Source organism: Manacus candei, unplaced genomic scaffold (assembly GCF_025592945.1).
Source record: "Manacus candei isolate 608988 ecotype Guabito, Panama unplaced genomic scaffold, ASM2559294v1 h1tg000073l, whole genome shotgun sequence".
NCBI lineage: Eukaryota > Metazoa > Chordata > Aves > Passeriformes > Pipridae > Manacus > Manacus candei.
In genome coordinates, this window is record NW_026138121.1 from 4,115,055 (window position 1) to 4,137,614 (window position 22,560).

Below are 22,560 nucleotides of genomic sequence, written 5' to 3' on the forward strand. Positions count from 1 at the left end.
GGATTTTGCTGACTGTCCGTTTGTGCAGAGAGCGCCGGGAGGGGGTTGGTTTCCAATTAAACTGTGAGATGTCTCCAGTCAATACCGCTGTGACACGGAGGGTTTGATCACAGGAGTGCTGACCTGGCACACAGATGTTGGTGTTTCCAGGTCCCTGGGAGTCCTTGGGAGCTCGGCGAGGCACAGCCGTGGAGCTGCACCGTGGGTTTACTGCCGAGCTGCCTCTCCCTGGGAAAGCACCAGCTCTCCGTTGGGAATGCTGCATCCCACCTCTGCCAGTGCTGGCATTTCCAGAGCTCCTTGAAAAGCCGGTTCAGGATGCTCTAATTCCTTTGCAGAAGCTGCATAATGGCTCTTGTTTGGTGGAGCAGGAATTGCTCCTTTACCATCTGCTCGGGGGTCCTGCTGTAACAGAGGGTTGAGGAGCCCAACAGAGCTCTGTGCCCAAAAAGCAGTTTGGTGACATTTCTGTGTGGAATGAACTGCAACTGTTAGAAGAGATGTTGTACTTGAAAGCAGTGCAAAGCAGGGTTGTTTGGGATGGTATTTGAGAGCCCAAGTTACTGCTGTATAAATTGGTTTATGGATTCAGCTACCACTGCCGCTCACAAATGCAGCTGGAGGACACCTCCGCTGGGAACATTTTCTGCTTCCCATGTTGGATGGTCACCCAAGAGCTTTGTCTGATCCAGGAGAACAGGCATCCAGCATGTCTGTCGATAGAATGTCTTCGTCAGGCTCCTGTTCTGCCAAACTCCAGACTGAAATAGGTTAGTGGGCCTAGAAATTATGCGGAGTGTAATTGCATGTCTTGCTTCCTATGGAAAGCAGGCTAAAAATAAACCTGTCTGTGATTTGCATAAGTTCTATTCTAATCAGAACACTCAAAAAAAAAAATCAAAAATGAAAAGGTCTTGGCATGCGAACACTTACCCTTCTGCTGGGAAAAGCAGTGCCAAGTCCCAAGCAGATTAAATCGCTTGTGTAACGCAGAGCAGCTGCAAGGACATTTTTCTTTGGGGATGTGAGTGAAATGTGTCATTCTGGAGAGCTGCACGGTGCTTAAGCAATGAGATCTGGTATGCTGGACGTACGTCACAGCTGAAACGTGATGCTGTGTCAGGACAAACACAAGGGCTGGCAGCTTCTGCCAAACACTGCGACAGCTTAGCCTGCACAGGCGCCCTGTGGGCAGTCCCTTGGTGGGGTGGGACGTGGAACAAGACTTCCTAAACGTCAGTAAGTTTGAATTTACACATCAGCTGCAGATTTCCAAAGGGAAGCATTAATATTAGAACAGTTTGGGGACTCGAGTAACGTTTTGTTCAGTTGCATATGTTAATTGTGCTTTCCAGACCAAATGGGTTTGTTTGCTGTCTCATTTAATCATTTTTTTTTTCCCTAGTGTGAATAAATTAAAACCTCACATTGCAAACTTAAGGGAATGAATGGAAGATTGTTGATTAGAAAAAACAAGCCATAGTTAGCCCGAGGAAAATCACGTCCATTGTTCGTGTTACTTTGTTTTTGGTGCTCCGCTTCTCAATTAGGAGCAGACTAAATGATTTATGTATTATTATAACCTGTGACAGCTACAGAGGGCTCTGATTTCATGGCTGTGATGTCTGTATTTGACTTTACAATACAAGTGTTGCAGTGACAGATACAACTCACCCTGGACAGCCTCTGTGGTGTAGCGATTTGCAGACTGATTAAAGCTCAGCAAGGCCTCGAATGCATAATTAAGAAGCTTTATTAAAGTGCTATTATTTAAAAAACCCTGTATTTTTCATATTTTTTTAACATGTTGGTGTATTACAAATTCTAATTGTTGTTTTGACCCTTTAGATTGTTGTAACACACTCTTTTAACATGTTGGAGCCCGTTGATGTGTCGCCGTATGGGCTGGTGGTTCGATTAGGTTGCATTGAGGACGTGGCCTCAAGTTACACCAGGGGAGGTTTTAAATTGGGTATTAGGAAACTTTTTTCGTGGGAAGGGTTGAAAAGCTTTGAAACAGTTTGCCCAGGGAGCTGGTGGAGTCACCATCCCTGGAAGTGTTAAAAGAATGTGTGGATGTGGCACCTGAGGACGTGGTTTGGTGGTGGTGCTGGGCTGATGGTTGGACTTCATGATCATAAAGGTCTTTTCCAAACTTAATAATTCCATATTCCAGCCATATTCCAGTGTATTTGATTCATCTGCTGTTGTGGTGTCAAAACCCTGTTGCCTCTTGTTCTTTACAACTCTCACTTCGAGAGGCTTAATTAGACCTTGCCAAACCTACATTTGGTTTTTGTGAGGTGTTTCCAGCTCCCAAGCTCACTGAATTTTCCAGACATCCCTGTAAATCCTTGTCTCTGTCTCATACCTGGCTGTGGCAGAGGCTCACAGGGTGCAGTTTATCTGGATGATTCTTGTTCATCAGTGCCAATGCATTTGATTTGAGATGGAAATCATGGGCCGTGTTGGCAGGTGGAGTATTGTGGGAATTTAAACCAAATTCTCTGCAGTGAGTCTTAGTTGTTTCAGAAAGTTGTGAAATGCTCCACCTTTCCCAGGAGTTAAGCAGGATACGTGCAGCCTCCCAGCAAAGTGTGGGAAGGATCTGGAGAAGAATAGAGCACTAAAATATCACTTGAAAATATAACAGATCTTTATAAATAGGCAAAAGATTGTTGATCTGTTCAGTGCTTTTTTTCACTTCTCAAGAAAACACCAAATCAAAGAGAAGAGAGGAAAGTCTCCGTATGTAATAAAAAAGGTCAAACTTCTCTTGTGGAAAGTTCTTTTGCGTTTTTCTTCCCCACTGTTAAGCTGAAGGAAATGGTTATGTTTGCATTTGATTTGAAACCCATTCATTACTTTAAATCATTTGAGTTCTGCTCATATCTCCTTCAGTGTCTGATCTTATATCAGAAACAGCTGTACAGGCCCTTGTGCCTTGCTGTTCTCCTATTTAATAATAGAGTATTAAAATACTTGGCATGATCAGAGCAAACCCTGCTCACTGGTAATTCTCCTGACTGTATTCCCATGGTTAATGGATTTTTGTGTGCGTGCAATGTATTACTGTAATCATATCTGATACTGGTGTGTGTGAAGCTGGAGTCTCAAAGTTTGACTAGTTTACTCAAAAGGATTTTCATTTTAAAAATCCTTAAGGTTGTAGGCAATATATTAGGCTATGCAAGCTGTTGTGCTACCAGTGCAGGGCACAAAACCAACTTAAAATGCTGTCATTCCATGGAAATCGTGCACAGGCCGAGTGTGTCTATAGATGTAACAAGATACAGAGAAGAAAAGTAGCATTTGGTGAAAAATAATGAGCTGTGTGGTCCACCAGTAACTGCCAACATTTTTCATCTGCTCTCAGTATACTCATATTTGGTTTTTTACATGTATATTTTGTTTCATGTTAACCCCACTAAACTTATACATTCTATTTTAATCAAAAGATAAAATACCTCTCCACGAAATTGCCCTGGAGTTGTGTAACTGCAAAATGCTCCTTGTTTTTGCGTCCGGTGGAGCCTTTATCTGTTGGTGCCCTACATACGGGTTTCCAAGTGCAGCTGGCCTCAATTCCCAACTTTTCCCTCTGTTCCAAAGTGGTGTGTGTCCCCATCCTGCCGTGTGCTGTGGCTGTGTCCCGGGAGCAGCCAGGAGGGAAGGGAGCAGGAGTCTGCTGGGAGCTCTGCTGTCCCTGCTGGGAATGTGTTCTGGCATGCGAGCCCAGTGCTCCTGCTTTTAGGTTGTTTGAAGAAAAGCTCTTTGTTGTTGGTTGTGGTTAGATAGGACCTGCCTTCCGTGGGTGCAGGGGAGTGTCCCCACACCCTGCCTGTGGATGGTCTGTGCTCTGGAGGTGGAGAGGGATGAGCTCAGGGTAGGTGGTAGAAGGTTAAAAACCTCTTGTGCTGGGTCATAGAATCCTGGAATGGTTTGTGTTGGAAGGGACATTAAAGATCATCTCATTCCACCCCTGTCATAGGCAGGGACACCTTCCTCTATCCCAGGTTGCTCCAAGCCCTGTCCAACCTGGCCTTGGACACTTCCAGGGATGGGGCAGCCACAGCTTCTCTGGGCAACCTGTGCCAGGGCCCCCCCACCCTCACAGGGAAGAATTTCTTCCCAATATCCCATCTAACCCTGCCCTCTGGCAGTGGGAAACCATTTCCCCTGTCCTGTCCCTCCATCCCTTGTCCCCAGTCCCTCACCAGCTCTCCTGGAGCCCCTTTAGGCCCTGGAAGGGGCTCTCAGCTCTCCCTGGAGCCTTCTTTTCTCCAGGTGAACCCCCCCAGCTCTCCCAGCCTGGCTCCACAGCAGAGGGGCTCAATCTAAACCTACTGTCTCTCAGTTTAAGCCATTCCCACTTGTCCTATCACTCCAGGCTTATTCTTCACTTCCAAGATTCAGCCAGTTTTGGTGCATCTGTGAACAGTGACAAGTGTGAGCTGGGTAACAAGTGTTATTTTCATACACCAACCAAATGGCACCAAAAGGCTCCAGCTAATGCCATCTGTGTTCTGCCAGTATTTTCTTTCCCCTTCCTTGTGCACTAAACAATAGATTTTTTTTTTTTTCATGGTAGATCAGGAACCCAGCCATGGATATTCACACTCTGGGGGCTTCTGTTACAGTTGACTTTGCTGTTTCTGTGCTGCCAAAAACAAACCCCTGGGGGATTGCATCCAGCCTCCCGCTGTTTACGTTTCACCTCTTGTCCTTCTTAGCTCCGAGTGTTTTTTGGAATAAACAGTGCCTGGTTTGCCAGTGCTTTTTGTGTTTCTCAAAGATTGTTTGGGGTTGTGCCTTCCAAAGCATATTTCAGTTATCTTCAAAACTTGAAATGCTTTTAATGATGAAGTTCATAAGCAAACACAAAGCCAAATTAGTTTTGCATTGGTTTACCAACAGTGGGCTGGTTTACTGGGAGAGCATTTCCAACCCTGTAAGATTTCAAGGGAACAGTGCAGCACAGGGTGCTGGGATGTTCAGGAATGAGAAATGAGAAACTTTGTCTCCCTAAATCAGTCACTGCCTTGACTGAGGATCTGAAGGCATTATCCTGTAAAGGCTGGTGTTGAACACCCCTTTGATCATTTTTAGTGATCTAAATCTGGAGGCTGAAAAAGTCAAAATTCGTAGTTATTGGTGTTTTCTGAGTGTATTCTGTGTTAGTAACAAAAACAAGAAAATCCCCTCAGTGAACTGGGATGTACAAACTGTAATGAGGTTGGTGGCAACCCTATTTCTTAAATCTGGATAAACAGGTTTTCATTTCTTTCAGTAGGACTGTAAACACCCCGCCAGTATTTTGAGTGCTCTGGTAAATGATTTATTAATACTGCAAGGCTTATCTCTACCATAATTTCTGTAAATAAGAATATTACCAAGAATTTATTGTGCAGCATATAGCAAACTACAATTAAGCCTTTAAAAGTAAACCTTTCCAATATTTTTCAGCTTTCAGTGAGTAAATGAGTCTGGTTTAATGGATTATTGTGGCTGTGAAGAGCCTTGAGATTTTTTTTCTGTACAATAGACTACTTAAATTCCTCCATGAATTGTTCTGCATCTATCACGTTAATGTAATTATGTGAATCTGACACACTTACCCTTTACTTTTTATAAATTTGCAGAATGCCTTTAATGACACAGCCATAGTTCAGCTACGTGAGAGATCCTTAATTCAATTTTCTTCAAAGCAGACTGACACCAGTAACATTTAGCCACTTAACAACCTTTATTTCACAGCAGGGTAATCTGCAAACGCTCTGCACCGTGATTTTTCTTCAGTACAAAGAGACAAGATTTCCTATTGTAGTTAAAAGTTTCCAGATTAGTTGTGTTACTTAGAGGAATGAAAGTCCTTCTCTGCTGCTTGGGCAGGTCCTGCTGCTCCTGCTTCCTTCATTCTGTGCTGATATCCTGGGACTTCCCACCCAGTCTTGTGCCTTGGAGTGTTTGATAAGGGGTTATAAAATGTAAATGTAGCTGGTTTAGGTCTTCAGTATTTATTAGATGTCCAGTTCTTGGACATATTGCATGGAAAAATGATGGTCCAGACAGCTGGAGAGCACACAGAGGGGTCAGGTTCACCTACCCCAGGTCTGACCCTCTCCTGGATATATCCACAGGACACTGGCATCAGGAGGGTAAGGATTTCCATATGGCTCATGTTTCCTAAATATCTTTGTGATGCAGTTAAGAGGCAGGATAAAGCAAATGGATCTCCTGCAAGCTTGGGGAAGGCTGGGATGGGCTTGGCAGGGCTGTGTACAAAAGCTCATCATAAAGGAGTAATGGGGTAAAGACCTCCTCTCGAATTGTCCTGTGCCTGGAAGTTTTGATAATTTCTCAACTACCCCTTTTCCTTTATTATAACATGTTTTCTCCAGATGCTGGAATAACTTGGTGTGAGTGCAGCATGGCTTAATGAAAATGGCTTTGCTGTCCCTGTCTTCAGTCAGATGTTCTCTTGCAGGCATTTAGCAGAGGGAGATTCACACAGCTGAGCAGGCTTTAGTGAGATTCCGTTGGTGAATGTTTGAAAGCCCTTGTTAAAAAGGGATTTAAAATGTCTTTTGAAAGTATTTTCTCCTTACAGCCCCTTTCTCAATTGTAATACCTCCTTCATACCTATCCGTATTCCCTAATAGTCCAGCTCAGTTGCATCTGCATTCATCACCTCCTTATCCTCAGGACTTTCCCTTCCTTCACCAAACAACTTTCCCAGGTCATTCCCAGGTTATCCCTCTGCTGACAGCAGCATTGGTAACTGCAGAAGAGTTTGGTTCTTGACACCTGTTAGTCTGCTCTCAACCCAAAGCTTTGCAAATGATGCTGGGCTGAGGGAGGGGGTGAGAAATCTGTAAGTATGGCCAGAACAGATTAAAATATATTTTTGCTCTTTTTTCATGCCCTTTAATTATTTTTCTTTCTTTTTTTTTTCTTTGTAGAATACATCATTTGCATTTCACATCCCAAAATAAGCTGCCAATGTATTTGGCTCTTCTCCCACGTTTGCCCTGGGAAATCAGCTTTCATTCTTTACCTTGTCTGTTCTGTTCACTGTCAGGGGAGAATCTGTGTCTTGTGACAGGTTGCTGGTTTCAGAGGGATGTCTCTGATACAGCAAATCACGATGCCCTTACGGTGTGGGAGCCGGAGACCTGCCCACCGTGGCCCTTTGGAGAATCTCTGCTGAATTAGTCACCGCTTGGCCTTTTCTGGTGTCGGGTCTGGCACTCAAAAGACGTGATTAATTTAGACTTTGGGAGCGGGAGCAGAGCGGACCTACCGCTGTTCCAGGCTCATTAAAAGGCAGGCGAGCAGAAGTTCGTGTCACATTCCTGAGATGATTATCTGCTTTTGGTCTTTTGAACATCCTTGCAGCGACTTAACTCCAAAGCAGCTGGTAATCGCCGGAGGCTCCAGGTGCTTACTGAGCCCTGTGGACAGGACACAGCCGTTTCCTTGCTGCTGTCCCTTGGGAAGTGATGCTGCACCTGATGGGGAGCTCGGCTGCGCTTTGAAGAAGCTGCACAGATCCCCTGAGCCATAAGGGGGCCAGGATCTCTGTTCCCAGATGGGCCACTGGCCCAGATGTGGTGTCATCTCACCTTCTGAGCTGTCCCAGATTTTCTTAGGGAGCTCCACTCTCCCACAGGCAGACTCCAAACTTTATTTCTTGCCTCTATCACCTGGGAGGGCGACAGGGAGATGTTGAGTGGGAGCATGTCACGGAGGCCTGGGTGAGCTGGAACCTGAGGTGTTGGTCCTCCCATGGAGGAAAAACAGGCTTCTGCACAGTAACCCATCTGTGTTTCTGCCCCACAACCTGAGGAAGCACCTCCTGGCAGGGTCAGGCGTTCTCAAAATGCTGCTGTCTCTTTTCTGTATTAATTGAAATAATTTGAACCTCCCACCTTTTGCTTGTGGTGGGAGCACAGATGTGGATTTGCCAGTGGGCAGGTCACTGTGTGGGTACTGAAGTACTGGGCTTTTCCATCTTCTCCATGTGAATACAGTGATTCCTTTGCATGCTTGGAAATAATTGTGCTCAGTGGAGGCACATGTTTAGATCAGGAATTAGATCAGGAACTTCTGTGGCATTATCATACGTGAGTAGTTGCTGAGGAGCATAATAAAGCTAATGTTACACACCAGTTATAACCTGGGTTTCCTAATGCATCGTCCCTGCTTTGTGGAGCTGAACATTTCTTTAAACAGCTTTTGCTTAGTCACGTCGAAAATCACTTAATCTCACTCTGAGTATTGACAGCCCAGTTTAATTAAACAGTAACTGTTTTCCACTCGAGGAACCCTGTTAATTCCTGGTTTAGTTTATCCTGTGAGCGAAGCCAGGGAGCTGTTTTACAGCCCCTAACGTGTGTTTCAGTGGAATTTTCATGGTCGGGGTGGCCTTTTGCAGTCCCAGCTTATGTAACACATCAGGCAGCCGAGCGGAGCCGTGGACGCTCCGGGATCGCCTTCCCATGTGTGGGATTCTGAACGTGGAATTCTGGTTACACTTCCCCTCTGCTCTGCTCTGAGGGAGGAAACAAAATTTCCTGGCAGTGTATGCCATGTGTGATTTTCGTTCTGTGGTGTTTAAACCCCCCCCCCACGGGGAGGGGGTTGGGGTGGATTTGGGGAGTGGGAAAGGGGCGGAACAAGGGGGATCAGCTGGAAGGTGCCGGGAGATGGCGGCAGATCACCGCGGGAATAGCTGGGAATGCTCCTGCCTTCCCAGCCCTGAGCTGGTGGTGGGTGAGAGGCTGGATGTGCTCCGGCCACGTGTGCTGGGACCCCAAAACCCTCATCTTGGGCTGATCCCACAGGGTGGGCAGCAAGTGAGGGGGGGATCCTGCCCCTCTGCCCCCTCAGGTGAGATCCCACCTGCAGAGCTGCCTCCAGCCCTGGGAACCCCTTTAGAGCTGTTGGAGTGAGTCCAGAGATGCCATGGAGATGCTCCAAGGGCTGGAGCCCCTCTGCTCTGGAGCCAGGCTGGGAGAGCCGGGGGTGCTCACCTGGAGAAGAGAAGGCTCCAGGGAGAGCTGAGAGCCCCTTCCAGGGCCTAAAGGGGCTCCAGGAGAGCTGAAGAGGGACTTGGGACAAGGGATGGAGGGACAGGACAAGGGGGAATGGCTTCATGTGGACAGGGTTAGATGGGGTATTGGGAAGGAATCCTTCCCTGTGAGGGTGGGGAGGCCCTGGCACAGGCTGCCCAGAGAAGCTGTGGCTGCCCCATCCCTGGAAGTGTCCAAGGTCAGGTTGGACGGGGCTTGGAGCAACCTGGGATGGTGGAAGGTGTCCCTGCCCATGGCAGGAGGCGGAATGAGATGATCTTTAATGTCCCTTCCCACTCAAACCATTATAGGATTCTATGAGTTTACTTTTCACCAGCAGAGCACACCAGGACTGCAGCTGAGCTTTTAAAAATTTCCACTAAAAAAAAGGGAGTGCAATTCCATTTTCTCACCTCTTCACTTAAAATTGCATTTTTATACTAAAAGCTACAGCGAAGGTGTAAACCCTGGTAATAAATTACATACTTTAATAGGAAAGCAGCATGCTTTTAATAAACTGCTACTTTGAAAAATTGCTTTTATAATGAACAGTGAAGTATTTTTCAAAAAGTTTGAGAGAAAAGCACTGTCCACTTATTCAGTCACCCATCAGCACTGCAGCTCCTTGGGAGCCTGTAGCTGCCAGTGTCTCCAGAAGGTGTTGGCATGGAAACTTCAGGCATCACTCCCCAGCAGTGCAGAGAATTCCATGTCTCTGGAAGGCTGTCACCTGTGTTTGTGTAAAAGCTTCATCAGAACAATGTGGAAAATTTCCCACGTGGTCTTCAGAGTGATTAGTGGGGGACATCACAGATATTCCATATACCAGCAGCATTAGCCAGAGGCACTTATGACATTATTACCAGACAGCAACATAAAAACTACGCAGACTGAATACTTATAATTTACTTGCACATTTCAACGTTGAACTTTGCTGTTTTACCAACATTTCTGATCTAGGAGGGGGGTTTGGTGCCGAGTTCTAGTAGCACCATGGCAGTGCTCCTCCGTTTGTGACTGCAGTGTGTGTTCTCGAGCGTTTCCATGACAGGTTGGGTGTGTATAAATAGCTGTTCTTCGTCCTGCTTAGGTACAGCAGCAAAGGCAACTTCCCCAGCACAGTTTGTGAGAGCCACCACCCCCGTTTTTCACCATGTCCCTGTCACTCATTTGCCTCTGTCCTTCCTAGCGCTGTGTTTTGCTGCAGTGACACTCGAGCCTCTTTTTTCCTTCTGCAGCCACTTAGTTCTTGCCCAACTGCAGTGTGCCTATCCTCGCTTAAACAGCTCTTTCGTGGTTAATTTAAATTAAAACTGAAAACAAGAGGCTTGTGCCTGTTCATCTTGCAGAACCTGAACGGTATAAAGTGCATTATTCCTCTTGACTGGTCCCTGTGTTGCCTGTGTCGTCCTTCAGAGGCAGCTCAGCAGCACAACAAACACCAACCCGACATTTATTAGGTCATTTCAGAGAGGCTGATACATGAAGTTCTCCTAAAAGCCTGCGTGAAACAATGTAAAGGAGCATGTTCAGCTTCTGGAGGGGAAATAATCTGGCTTTTGCGTGGAACAAGCTCTGGAGGTTGCCTAAAGCATCCTTACTATATTTTTCTGCCTTCTAATGCATTGTGTGACTTTCTGTCATTTTCCCCTCTGCCTGCTGTTTTGTTTGACTTTCCTCTGTTTTCCCCAGGCAGCCCTTTCAGTCTTCAGTTTAGTCACCTTGGGCTCAGAGTTTTGGTCTCCAGTCTTTAAGGTTTTAATATTAAGATTAACCCCTCAGTGTGGGTGTATCCTTAGCAGCAGCTTTGCCTTTACTTTGTCTTTTAACTGAGTTGATGTTTATTGAAAAGGGTTTATGAGCTTTTAAATTTTAAAACACAAAGAGGGGAAGATCAGTGAGTAAATAAAGTCTCTGTAATTCTACATACAGTGCAGATTTTCACCTCTTGCCAAATTTTTTCTGACATGCAGCGCTCTGAACGTAGCTAATGACCAGATTCATCTGCCTGAGTGAAATATGGGGGTATTGATCTGCCTAAGTGAAATATGCTGGGATTGCTGAAGTGCAGAGCTATGGATCAGGCTTTGACAGGGAGATGGATGGGCCATTTTAGCAGTAAACCATATTTTTAGTGTTGAGAAACTGTCTTGTCTACAAACAATAAAGTGATTTGTAGTAACAAATGGAAAATACTTTTCTTCCTGGAGAATTACCCCATTTGTTTTCATTTTCCATTACATGTTTTGCTCATTATGCTGCAAAAGCAAAATCCAAAGTTTTATAAAGGACAGTTCATGGTGGTAAAATAGGGAATTGAGGAGGGGGCTCAGTGGCATCACACCAGGCAGGGTTGGCCCCGAGGGCTGCGGAGCTGCTGCACATTCCATGCCTGAGAGGATTCAGTGGGATCCACTTCAGTGGGAGTTGCTGTGTTGCTTGTGGAACTCTGGACAGCCACAAGAATGATGCTGAGGTGTTGTCCTAGCGCTGCAGAATTGATTTTTGTGGGTTTGGATGTAATTTTTAAATAAATTAAGTGTTAAAACAGGTGAAAAATCGACTTCATTTGGAGCTCAGGGCTCCTGTTCGACACAGGCTGTGCTGCCTCTTCTGAGCTTTTTCTTACTTTGCTTGGGGGCTTAAGGTGGTTTTACTTGGGTTTTGGTTAATTTGTGGACAGCACAGGCCTCTCTGAAGGGCTGATAGGTAATCTTGGTTCCACTTGGAAATGCTCCTCAGCTTGCCACAGTTTTGTTTGGAGGGAAGAGGGTGCAGGTTGAAATTCTGTTTGCTGGTGGTCGGTGGTGGTCGCTGAGGTCGTGTTTGAGAGATGAGTACAAGGTGTGACCTGCCCTTAACTTGGCTGGAAGGGAAGGGGAAAGTGTAAACTTGCCACAACCAAAACATTCAGCTGAACTTTTTTGGGAGTGAAACGTGGTCGGGCAAACTTGGTTAGCGGTGGAAGGGTTTTGATGGTTTGGGTGTGTTGGGATTTTTTCCAAATGTGACATTTATGTAAGTGCAGAAATGTTGGTTGAAGGTGCAGGTGAGCTCTGGGCGAGGGCTGATGTGGGTCTGTGCCCTGGTTGAGGTGTTCTCCTCAGCAGTTGGGCTCACAGGCTTTCAGAGGCTCCTATCAGAACCTTTCCTAGGGCAGGTTTATGCATTTCATAACCTGTTGGTGACGTAATTTAGCAGGAGCAGCCCTCTGTTCCAGCTTTTTTCCCTGCTGTTGTGCTACACCAGCACTCTCCTGCTGCTGCCCATCTCCTGGGCTGGGTTTGGAGACAAAGGCTGAGCTTTTTCCCTAAAGCCCCGAGTGTGCTGCTGTAGTATGTAACTTAAATTTACCAAGGTCACTGAACCCTGTTTAATGTGCTTTCTGGGAGGCTGACAGGGTACAAAAGCTTGGTTTGTACCCTCCTGTCAGAAGGATGAGGCAGTAATACAAGAGCTCAGTTATTTGTGTGCTGAAGGGGCTGTGGTTCTCCAGTGATGTGACAGATTCACTAATGATACCTGACAGAAGTATTGCAAAGGAGTAATTGTAAAAAAAAAAAAACCCAACTCTCTTCTACTATGCAATGTTTTTAAAAAGGAAATATTTTCTTTTTATAATACCAAGGATGCAGGTTCCCTTGTGACAAAATGTTGAGCTCAGGTGACTAGTGAGTAGGTGTAAATTGAATGGAAACTGCTTCAAAATACAGTGACAGTAGTTTGCTGTCTGTGGAGACTTTGAATTTTGGTAATACGTTTTCTATTTGAATGCTTTTTATTGACTTTCAAACGACTCCAGAATATTGTCACTGCCTTGCCTGGGAGATGCTGGCATTGGATGGTTGTTGCTCAGCTCTGCTTAAAATCACTGTGCCAGAAGAAACTCTTCCCTGTGAGGGTGATGAGGGACTGGCACGGGAGAAGCTGTGGCTGCCCCATCCCTGGAAGTGTCCAAGGCCAGGTTGGACAGGGCTTGGAGCAATCAGGGATAGTGGAAGGTGTCCTGGAACAAGATGAGCTTTAAGGTCCCTTCCAACCCACAGAATATTTTTTTCTATTCAGGTCGTTGCATTTAAAACAACCCAACTCTTTCACTGCTTTCTTTTTTTTCTCTGAAACATTTATATAGCAGTGAAACACAATTCTTGTGGTGAGATCCTGCTTAATTTTTACAAGTTATTCTCGTCTGTTGGGTTTTTTAAGGAAAAGTCATCAACAAAGACTTGCGCCACTACCTGAGCCTTCAGTTCCAGAAGGGCTCGATAGACCACAAACTCCAGCAAGTGATCAGAGACAATCTCTACTTGAGAACCATCCCTTGTAAGTATGTAAAGGTCAGCCTCATTTGATCTGTTCCTGCTAACAATCACATCATTTATGAGCTTTAATTGCCTTCTCTCTTAATCTGGTTTATAGCTTTACCTTGCAGCAGGAACTTCTGGCTTTGCTGGAATAGCTTGATATGTGAAGTTGCCACGAATTGGTGCAGCCAATATGGACTGAAAAAGAGGAAAAAAGCTCAGAATTCCAGGCTCAGAGTGTTTCAGTGATAGAAACAGGGTGGCAGGAGGGGCTGTGTGCAGAAGGGGTGGCAGTGGCAGAGAGTGCAGGGGAGCTGTTTGATCATCCTGAGAAGACAGACTGATTCAAAAGGCTCATCACCGACTGGATTTTAACATTCATTGCACTGAAAACTTATAAGTTTGTCAACTAACATTTTTGTATTTACAGGAACTCTGTTCTCTTCTCTCTGAGCACGCCCAAGAGCTTGTGGCTTTCTTAAACTGCATTTCACTGTTATTATCTTTTATTTACTAGCTCTTGTTCATGCTGCTGCCTGACAAAATTGACATGTGCCTTTAAAATGCTGGTAGGTTGTAGGCAGTAATGAATCAGTGCAGTCCTTTCCAGGAGAGCTTTAATTAAGCTGTTTTAACTATGGGAGGCCTATTTTCATAGACACAACCCTTTGAGAACCTCTGCATTAACACAGCAATTTACTGATTGCTTTGAAAAAGCTGACCTACAGCCAGGGCTTGGAGTGTAGCTGAATTACACTCTCAATTGTAAGGTTAAAAAATAAGTTCTGTGCCTAGTTATGGATTTGGTGACCCAAAAATCAAACGTGCTTAGTCACGCTGAGCTCATTGCAAATTAGAGAGTTGGTACTGGTGGAAGCAGGGGGAGATGGAGCATCCTTCCAGCTGGGTTCAAATAAAATACCACGGCTGTTCCCAGAATCCCAGACTGGGATTGCCTGGCCCAGGCGTCGTCAGCTGCCACAGAAGTTGTTTTTTTGGTTCACTGAGCATAAGAAAGAATTCTCTGTAATTACCAGCTCATCCAGCTTTTTCTCTCCTCCTCTGTCAGTACCAGAACTGTCATTCCTATGGAACTTATTGGCCCAGTTTTTATACATTATTGTTCACTTGCTCACCATTTGTTCTAACTCTTACTGGAGTGACATCACTGTATAAAGATTCAAAAATACATTGTTTTACTGAATTTTACAGCAGGCAGCATTTGGTAACAGGCAGCACTTAAGTATCTTACAAGAGTGTTTTCTCTGTCTTTGCAGGCACTACAAGGGCTCCCAGAGATGGGGAAGTCCCTGGGGTAGACTATAATTTCATTCCTGTTGAGCAGTTTAAAGCACTGGAAGAAAGTGGAGCCTTGCTAGAAAGTGGAACATATGATGGTACGTTGGTGATGTTTAATGGAATGGGAATAAGGGCTCACTGCTCATGTCCAGGATCTCAGTCCAAGTGTAGCTCCTGTGGTGCCACTTTTCCTGCCCATTTGATGATCTGAAAGTAGCAGAGAGGCAGTAGTGAGTCTATTTTTGGGTTACCTTTAAAAGAGGGGGAGTGATTTGGTTTTGAAGCTCTGGGCTAAATCACGGGTTGTCCTTTCAACCAGCCTTAATGCCACCTGATTATTTTCCTCGTTGCATTTTTGGAAGCATTCTGAAAAGGTTTGTCTGTACCTGGTACAATTTGAGCAGAATTCAGCTGATTTTGTGTAAAGCTCAGAGAACAGGGCCACGTTCTCCTCACAGATGTGCATCAAAAGGGCAGAAAGCGAGGGGAATTCTGATCCAGCAGGGAACAAAAGCATTTTCCAGTGAAAAATTGAGCAGCACTAGACCAGATTGTCCAAATCTGGAGCAAAGTTGGGTTTGTTAAATGTGGTGGGGAAAAACACTGTAATGAAGGTGGTGAAAAAAGAAAAGGAAATAAACTATCTAAGTAGACAATCCTGTGACAGGCTCTGTGCCTCTTGTTTTCCATGTCCCACACTGTTGACATTGTCCTCTCTGTGGAAATCTCCTGAGCAAATTTAGGCTAAACTAGTGCTTTTTTGTTTCCCCTTAGCTGCCCTTTATCTGACTGTCCCCACTCTGAGCCTCACCCTCACTGATATTTGCAGAAGGGATTCTTATTTATTTTATTTACATGGTCAAAACCATATCCAGGCACTAAAAGTTACCCCAGCAGGAATTCTGGGAAGCTTTCTTGCTGTGCTCTCAATTCCTTAATAAAAATCATATGAGCAGTCAGGAGAGAGGTCAATTGCTGAAATTCTTTTCCAGAAAACAGCAGATGATTCCTTTGTGTTTTAGATTAAAATATTGAAGGCAAAAATCTGTTCCTTTTTCTCAAGTACAAGTCATTTTTAGGTGAAGCCATATTAACAGCTTTGTTTAGCAAGTGTCTTGTCAGTAGAAAATTGAAGGTTTTAAAATCAATTCTTTGTTAACTGCTTTTATGTAAATAGATACTTTATGTTTCTGCACAAAATTAATTTGCTTTTTGAATTCAGTGTGTTTCTGTTCTTGCATATTACTCTGTTAAATTAGTGTATGGAGTAAGAAAAATTGATTTTCACTATTTTGCTTCTCTCAGATTGTTCCCCAAGTCTCTTTATGGAGTATTAGTGAATTCCAGACAAAGTAACAAATCCATCTTTTTCTCTAGAAAACTTGTGGCAGGATAGAAATTTTGAATCAAACCTCTTGTTTTCTGATATTTAATAGCAGCACTGGCAAAAAGCCAACGCAGGAATAAATAGGCTTTGACTGTTGATTGGGTTTTGATAGTGCTGGAGTTTTCTTTGAGGAGTTCAGTTTTCACCAAAACACCTTTACATGGGCAACAAAACACCCACAGCCACTGCCAGTGCTTTCAGCAGTGTCAGTGCTTTATTGAGCCTGATTTTTGCTTCATTTTCAGGTAATTTTTACGGTACTCCAAAGCCTCCAGCAGAGCCCAGCCCCTTCCAGCCTGATCCAGTGGATCAAGTTCTTTTTGACAATGATTTTGATACTGAATCACAGAGGAAAAGAACCACTTCTGTCAGCAAAATGCAAAGGATGGAAAGTTCTCTCCCTGAAGAGGAGGAAGAGGAGGAAAAGGAGGCAGTGAATGGCAGCGGAGGGATAGGTTGGTTGACAAGGGGAGACATTCCCTGGAGTATTGTATAAATGGATAAGGAGTTTACAAATAACATTCCTGCTTCCTTAGTTTTGCTCAAGTCTGAAGGCAGTTTCTCTTCAGGCTGGTGCTTCTGCTCTGTTTTGAAATGATCTTTTAAACAGAACCAGCTGTTCCCCCAGCCAGATGTGCAATTGCATCATAGAATGCACTGCTCTGTGGAGAACATGTGGTGCTGGGGATGGGCCAGTTACATGAGCAGGAAGGAAAAATTTATCCACTCTTCAGAAAACAGAGCCCTTCACGGGGCAGAATTCGTGCTCTGTCAATGTTATTGTTTAATTTTGAGGGTTTGTAAATGGGAGATTTTAGGGAGGGGATTGGTTTAAGGGGCAGCACCAGCTCGTGCTGTAAAAATTTTCAGATGATTTTGGTTGAGGGAGCTATGACACCACCTGAAACCACCCAGGGAGAGCTTGTGGAGAGAAATAAAACCAAGTGTGTTGAGGCTGGAGCAGTGTCCAGCAGGACCTTTCCTAGATTGGCAGGATGCCCTTTTCCTTTTGCTGTCATGGTTACTCATCTCGAGGGGGAAGAACTGATGGTGGAGAGGAGCTGTCACATTGCATTTGCAGCTGATCCTGTGTGTGAGTGTTTAAGACAGACTTACACTGACCAGACCTGACCTAAACTTGCCAGTTTTAGGGCTGGCAACGCCACAGAGGGGCTGGTGGTGGGGTGAAGGTCGTGGGCATCATCATGTCACAGAGGGTACTGAGCATAATCTCAGCTCTGAGGGGTGGAGGTTTCCATTTTAAAGTTTCCTGCAGGGATTTTCGGGACTTTTTTTTTTTTATGCCTGTGGCTTGTAGGAGGGATGTTGTTTGTTTTACTGGCAGTTTGGGTCTTCTCTGCATTTCCTTCTAGTGCTTTGAGGAATATTAGTAGGATTTTTGGGGTTGTATTATGGCATTGCAAACACTGCTCTCTCTGTAGGAACAGCAACAAAGTGTAGTCAACTTGGAGTTCTGCCAGCGTTGATTTTTTTCAGGGTAGGCTCAGACACATAATACAAGGTTAATTCTGTTTGGCAGGGGAAGAGCAGAGTTCAGTGTTTTCATGTCAGCTTTGCAAAGTTCACAGCTGAAAAGAAAAAAAAAAGTGGAAAAATGCACATCACATACAGGGACGTGTTTGACATCCACTCGTAGCCAGATTAAGAGGGTGGTTCTTTGTGAGAAACAACATAAGCATCTGACAAATAGTAACACTTTCCCTGAACAACTGCAGAAAACAAAGAAAAACATTCAGATTCTCCTGACTGGATGAAACCTGTTCCCAGCTACAACCAGACAAGCAGCAACATGGACTTCAGAAATTACTTGTCGAGGGATGAAACCCTGGAACCCCTTCCCAAGAACTGGGAGATGGCCTACACAGACACTGGCATGATCTACTTCATCGAGTGAGTAACCAGCACCAGGGAGGGTTTGCTGTGCCCTTGGGGGGGAGGAGTGCTGCTGGCTGCAGCTTGGGAAGCTGCTGCTGCTCTTGCACCTCTTTTCTGCTCTTACTGCTTCTGGTTCTTTATGAAATTAAGTATATTCCTGCTGTTAAAATCCTTGCTGATGTTGCACACTTGGTGCAATTGCCACTGTGCAGGAAAACTGCAAAGTCAGTTTGTTTGTTATAGGTTTTGTATCTCACAAATACAAAGCTGGGTGGGTATTGCTAAGTGAATTATAACTTAATTATATAATATATATATATATATTTATAACTTAATTATATAATTATAGAAACCTTCACTATGTCAGATTTCTCTGAAATCTGAGACCTTGTTTATTCTTTCTTCTCTGCTTGTGTTCCTTGGCTGGGAATGCATGTTTCAAAATACAGACAGCCCAGATGAAAGTCCAGGATAGGGAAGCAGCTCATGTGTGCACCTGTGAAACTGCCTCATTTGTGAATTACAAGGCAAAAATGAAACAGAAACCTCCCTGAGAGTTAAGCACATGAAGAGGCTAAAAATATTTTTTCCTATCAGGTAGAGACAGCTGCTATTCCCACATGAGCTTTTGGGGTCTGGGGAGAGGGTTTGTGTCTCTGGGGAGTCTCCACTCTGCTGGTGCCTTTTCTTTTTAGCAGTTTTATGATGTGACTGAGGCACAAATGAAGGTTGTATTATCTAAAGGCTGCAGTTTCCCTACAACAGTAAATACTTAAGTAAAGTTTCTTCATTCTGGGGGAGTTTCTTCTTTGAATGGCCCATGTTCTGCTCCACAGTCACAACACCAAGACAACCACGTGGCTCGACCCCCGGCTCTGTAAGAAGGCCAAAGCCCCTGAAGATTGTGAAGATGGAGGTGAGATGTTCAGAATTCATTTGTCACCTGTCACTGATAAATGTCTGAGTCTATCCCAGCTGGATACAATCCATTACTGCTGTGGTAGAAGCTTCTTCCTGGTCGAGGTGACTCTGGAGCAGCGTCGTGCTGAGTCTCCCTGGTTTGGTGGCTGTAGGAGTTTACATAAGACTGGGAAAGTCTATGGTGTATTTTCCCTGGAACAGCAGAATCTGGCTGAACCAAGGGTTTATCTGCACTCCTGAGCAGAGAAGGAGATGTTTTGTTCCAGTGACTGTCATTGCTAAGGAGGAAGCTGCACGTGAGTGACGATCTCACTGTTGTGCGGGTGGAATTATGGCAGGAGGAGAAGGCCCATAAATAGCAGAATATAGAAATAATAATGAAGATATGGCATAATACATATTGCTAATGATAACTGTTGCATGTGACATGATGTCTTGTTTGAATGCAGAAGTAGAGGGAACAATCTGACTCCCTTCAATGCCTCCCACTGTCGCTTCAAGCCTCACAGGTCAGGTCCACGAGTGGCCTGCAGGCAATTCCTGCAACCATTTCCAACATAGCCAGGCAATTTAGTCAGCTAGAGAAGAGTATCAGATAGCTCTGTCTTCAGCAAATGCCTGACATGTTCCAAAAGCTGAGGCAGGCTTTCAGAATAGCCTGTCTTGCTCCAAAATTGCCCAGCCCAACAGCCACGGATCCATAATAAAGCCAGCTGGAGCAATGGCTGCACACTGCTGCTTATTAAACATATGTGCAGCTCACCACAGGATAAAAAAGAGCACTTTAAACAGAGATGCAGGGTATCCAAGTGAACAGTATTTAAATGAATAGACCCACTGGGTTTTTTGTCACACCCTGTGGAGTGATGCTGGTATTAGTAATTGGTAACATGCTGTCATATGCTTGGGAAATTCCTGTTACTGTCAAACTTAGGGCAGCCTCCAACAAGATTGCAGGGCAAATTTATCCTTAAAATACCTGGCTGCCTGGCTGTATCCATTATTCTAATATTTGAATTACCATAGTCAGGATAACTAGAATAATCTGACCTCTGTGGTAACTGCTTACCACCTTCAGTCAGTCATGAGCTGCTGGGCACCATCTTACCAGGTTTTAATTTGCCATTGAAAGGAGCTTTTTCCATGTAGCTTCCAGGACCTTTATCAGATAGGTCCTTAAGTTTATTGTATGTTTAAAGTGGTGTGATTTTTGTTGAATATAAGTCCCATCATCTAGTGGAAGAAAGAGTGAGAGTTACAGAGCTTCAGATTCCCTGGAACAAACTCATAACCTTCATCAAGGAAGAAAATAGGACCTGTACTTTCCTCATATTTTCCATGAGTCTATGTGATCTTTCATAAAAACTCTGATATTTGTAGATAGCTTTCCAATGTAATGAAGAATTTGGTCTTTCTGATTGCAGAACTTCCTTATGGATGGGAGAAAATAGAAGACCCTCAGTATGGAACATACTATGTCGAGTAAGTGCCAGTTATTGGTTTGACATCATTATGAACTGAGCAGGAAATAATCAAATGCTTGATAAGTGTAGGTTGTAATGCAGTGAAAGGCCAGGTTGGATGGAGCTCTGAGCAACCTGGGCTAGTGGAAGGTGTCCCTGCCCATGGCAGGGTGTGGAACTGGATGGGCTTTGAGGTCCCTTCCCACTCAAACCATTCTGGGATTTTATGAAGGTGTTAAATATGTCCAGTAAAAACAGTTCTGGGAGCAGTGAGTTCATGGTACAAACTTCTGCAGCACTGGCATGTGGCACAATTCATGGTGTGACCTTGAAGACTTACTGGAGTGTATTTTCATTTGGGGAAGGAAAGCAAGTAGCAACCAAAGTAATTTATTAATGTGAATGAGCTGATGTAATTTTTCTTAGCTTTAACAAAAACAAGGTCATTTGATTTAAGAGTGGCACCTGGTAACTGTAAAAGAGCAAAAATAACTTGTAGCTCATTGCTGTCTCCAAAGAGCCAAGTAAATAACCACTAAACTGCTGCAAGAGCTCTTTGGAATCTCCTCCAGGCCAGAGGAAATTAAATCTCTCCTTAACCATGGAGAAGAAAATTGGTAGAGTTGAAAATGTAGCTTCAGAGAAAGAGCAAACATTTTTCACTTTGCAAAGCTGAAATATTTAAATTATGCTCAAATTTACTGTTTTTCCCCCTCTGTACTGTACTGGCATCTACTGTAAAAAGGTGATGCCTGAGTTTGTAAACATTATAAGTAGATGGGTCAAGAGAAGAAGCAGGTTTGCTCAGTTCTAAGCTATTATAACTCTACCTAGTAATTAAAGGGAGTAAAATTTTATTGGCTCTCAAAGTAAATCAGGTTGTTGAGAGAACAAACATGCTTTCAAGGTTGATTATGGGAGTTTATCCTTCATTCCTCCAGAGCATTCATCTGAGATATTAAAAAACAGCGTTTGTAGACGTATCCTTTGGGGTTGGGATTTTGGGCAATAGGCAGAATGTTTCCTGCTGAAACCCTGACCTGCCTTTTCTGTGTCTGCAGTCACATTAACCAGAAAACTCAGTTTGAAAATCCAGTATTGGAAGCCAAAAGGAAAAAGCAGCTAGGACAGGCTGATGCTGGCCCTTCCAAATCAGGTATCACTGATTATTGTGCTCTTTGTCACTTCTGTCTTTATCTGCAGGTGTGCTTTGTAAGTACCCAGTTTGGGAATTCATCAAGGCATTATAGCCTTGTCTTTTTGCTGGCCACTGCAGTGCTGCCCTCCCAAATCTGTAGGGGTTTTTTTGAAGGATTTTTTAATGTGAAGATTGAACTGAGGTACTAAGCCTGCTTTTAAATCATTTTGATCATTCTGAAGCTGGTTGTCATAAGCAGCTTTGGGATGTGTGGAGGGTTAGAAGAGCCAGCTGGAAGATGCAGGTAAAACCACACCTGGAGTTTTCATGCTTTTGATTTACTTTAAGCTTGGTATTCAAGGATTACAACTGGGAATTCGAGGTGGGAGGTTTAGATACAGCTCTGTTACAATCTGTTCTAAAAACCTCTTATTTTTTTCCATTCCCTAAACCCAGGTGGGAAATTATTGTAACACTGTCCTGTTTGTTTACTCCCCAATGGTGCTGCAGAGATTAACCAGCAATAAACAAATCATTAACCTTCGTGACACTTTAGAAAACAAACACAAAACTTACCAGAGCTAACCCTGGTTTCCTGTCTCTCTATTCCCTAATTCAAAAGGACCAGGGAAGTCTCTCTTCACTCGAGATCCATCCCAGCTCACAGGAGCACTTATAAGGACATCCCTGAAAAAAAGCACCATGGGATTTGGCTTCACAATCATCGGAGGGGACAGGCCTGATGAGTTTCTCCAGGTGAAGAATGTGTTAAAGGATGGACCTGCTGCACAAGATGGGAGAATTGCTCCAGGTCAAGTATTATTTCTCTAAAACTTCCATTTCCTGGGGTGCTTTGGAGAGCACAGCTCGAGGCACAGGAGGTTGGGTGACTCCATCCACATCCTCACTAAATGAAATAGTTTTCAGATTTGTGAAAGATCTGTGCAGAGCAGTGGCTGAAAAAGAAAAGAAGCAATGTTCTAGATAAAAATCTACTTTGAGGACACTTCTGAAGATTTCAGTACTTTAGCTAAGACATTTGACTTCGTGGTTGTTCACAGACTTGTTCCCTCTCTAT

General features: G+C 44.2%; 1 protein-coding gene across 4 annotated transcripts in view; it reads left to right on the plus strand.

Moving 5' to 3' along the window:
• MAGI3 (membrane associated guanylate kinase, WW and PDZ domain containing 3) overlaps positions 1–22,560 on the plus strand; it is a 68,197-nt gene that overhangs the window by 20,828 nt on the left and 24,809 nt on the right. For all 4 annotated transcript variants that reach the window (XM_051808528.1, XM_051808530.1, XM_051808529.1 and 1 more), the window contains exons 2-9: positions 13,281–13,397; positions 14,656–14,775; positions 16,310–16,519; positions 17,801–17,975; positions 18,797–18,876; positions 20,306–20,363; positions 21,406–21,500; positions 22,105–22,293. In XM_051808528.1, the coding sequence (XP_051664488.1) occupies positions 13,281–13,397; positions 14,656–14,775; positions 16,310–16,519; positions 17,801–17,975; positions 18,797–18,876; positions 20,306–20,363; positions 21,406–21,500; positions 22,105–22,293 (1,044 nt within the window). The remainder of the gene's footprint in view (positions 1–13,280; positions 13,398–14,655; positions 14,776–16,309; positions 16,520–17,800; positions 17,976–18,796; positions 18,877–20,305; positions 20,364–21,405; positions 21,501–22,104; positions 22,294–22,560) is intronic.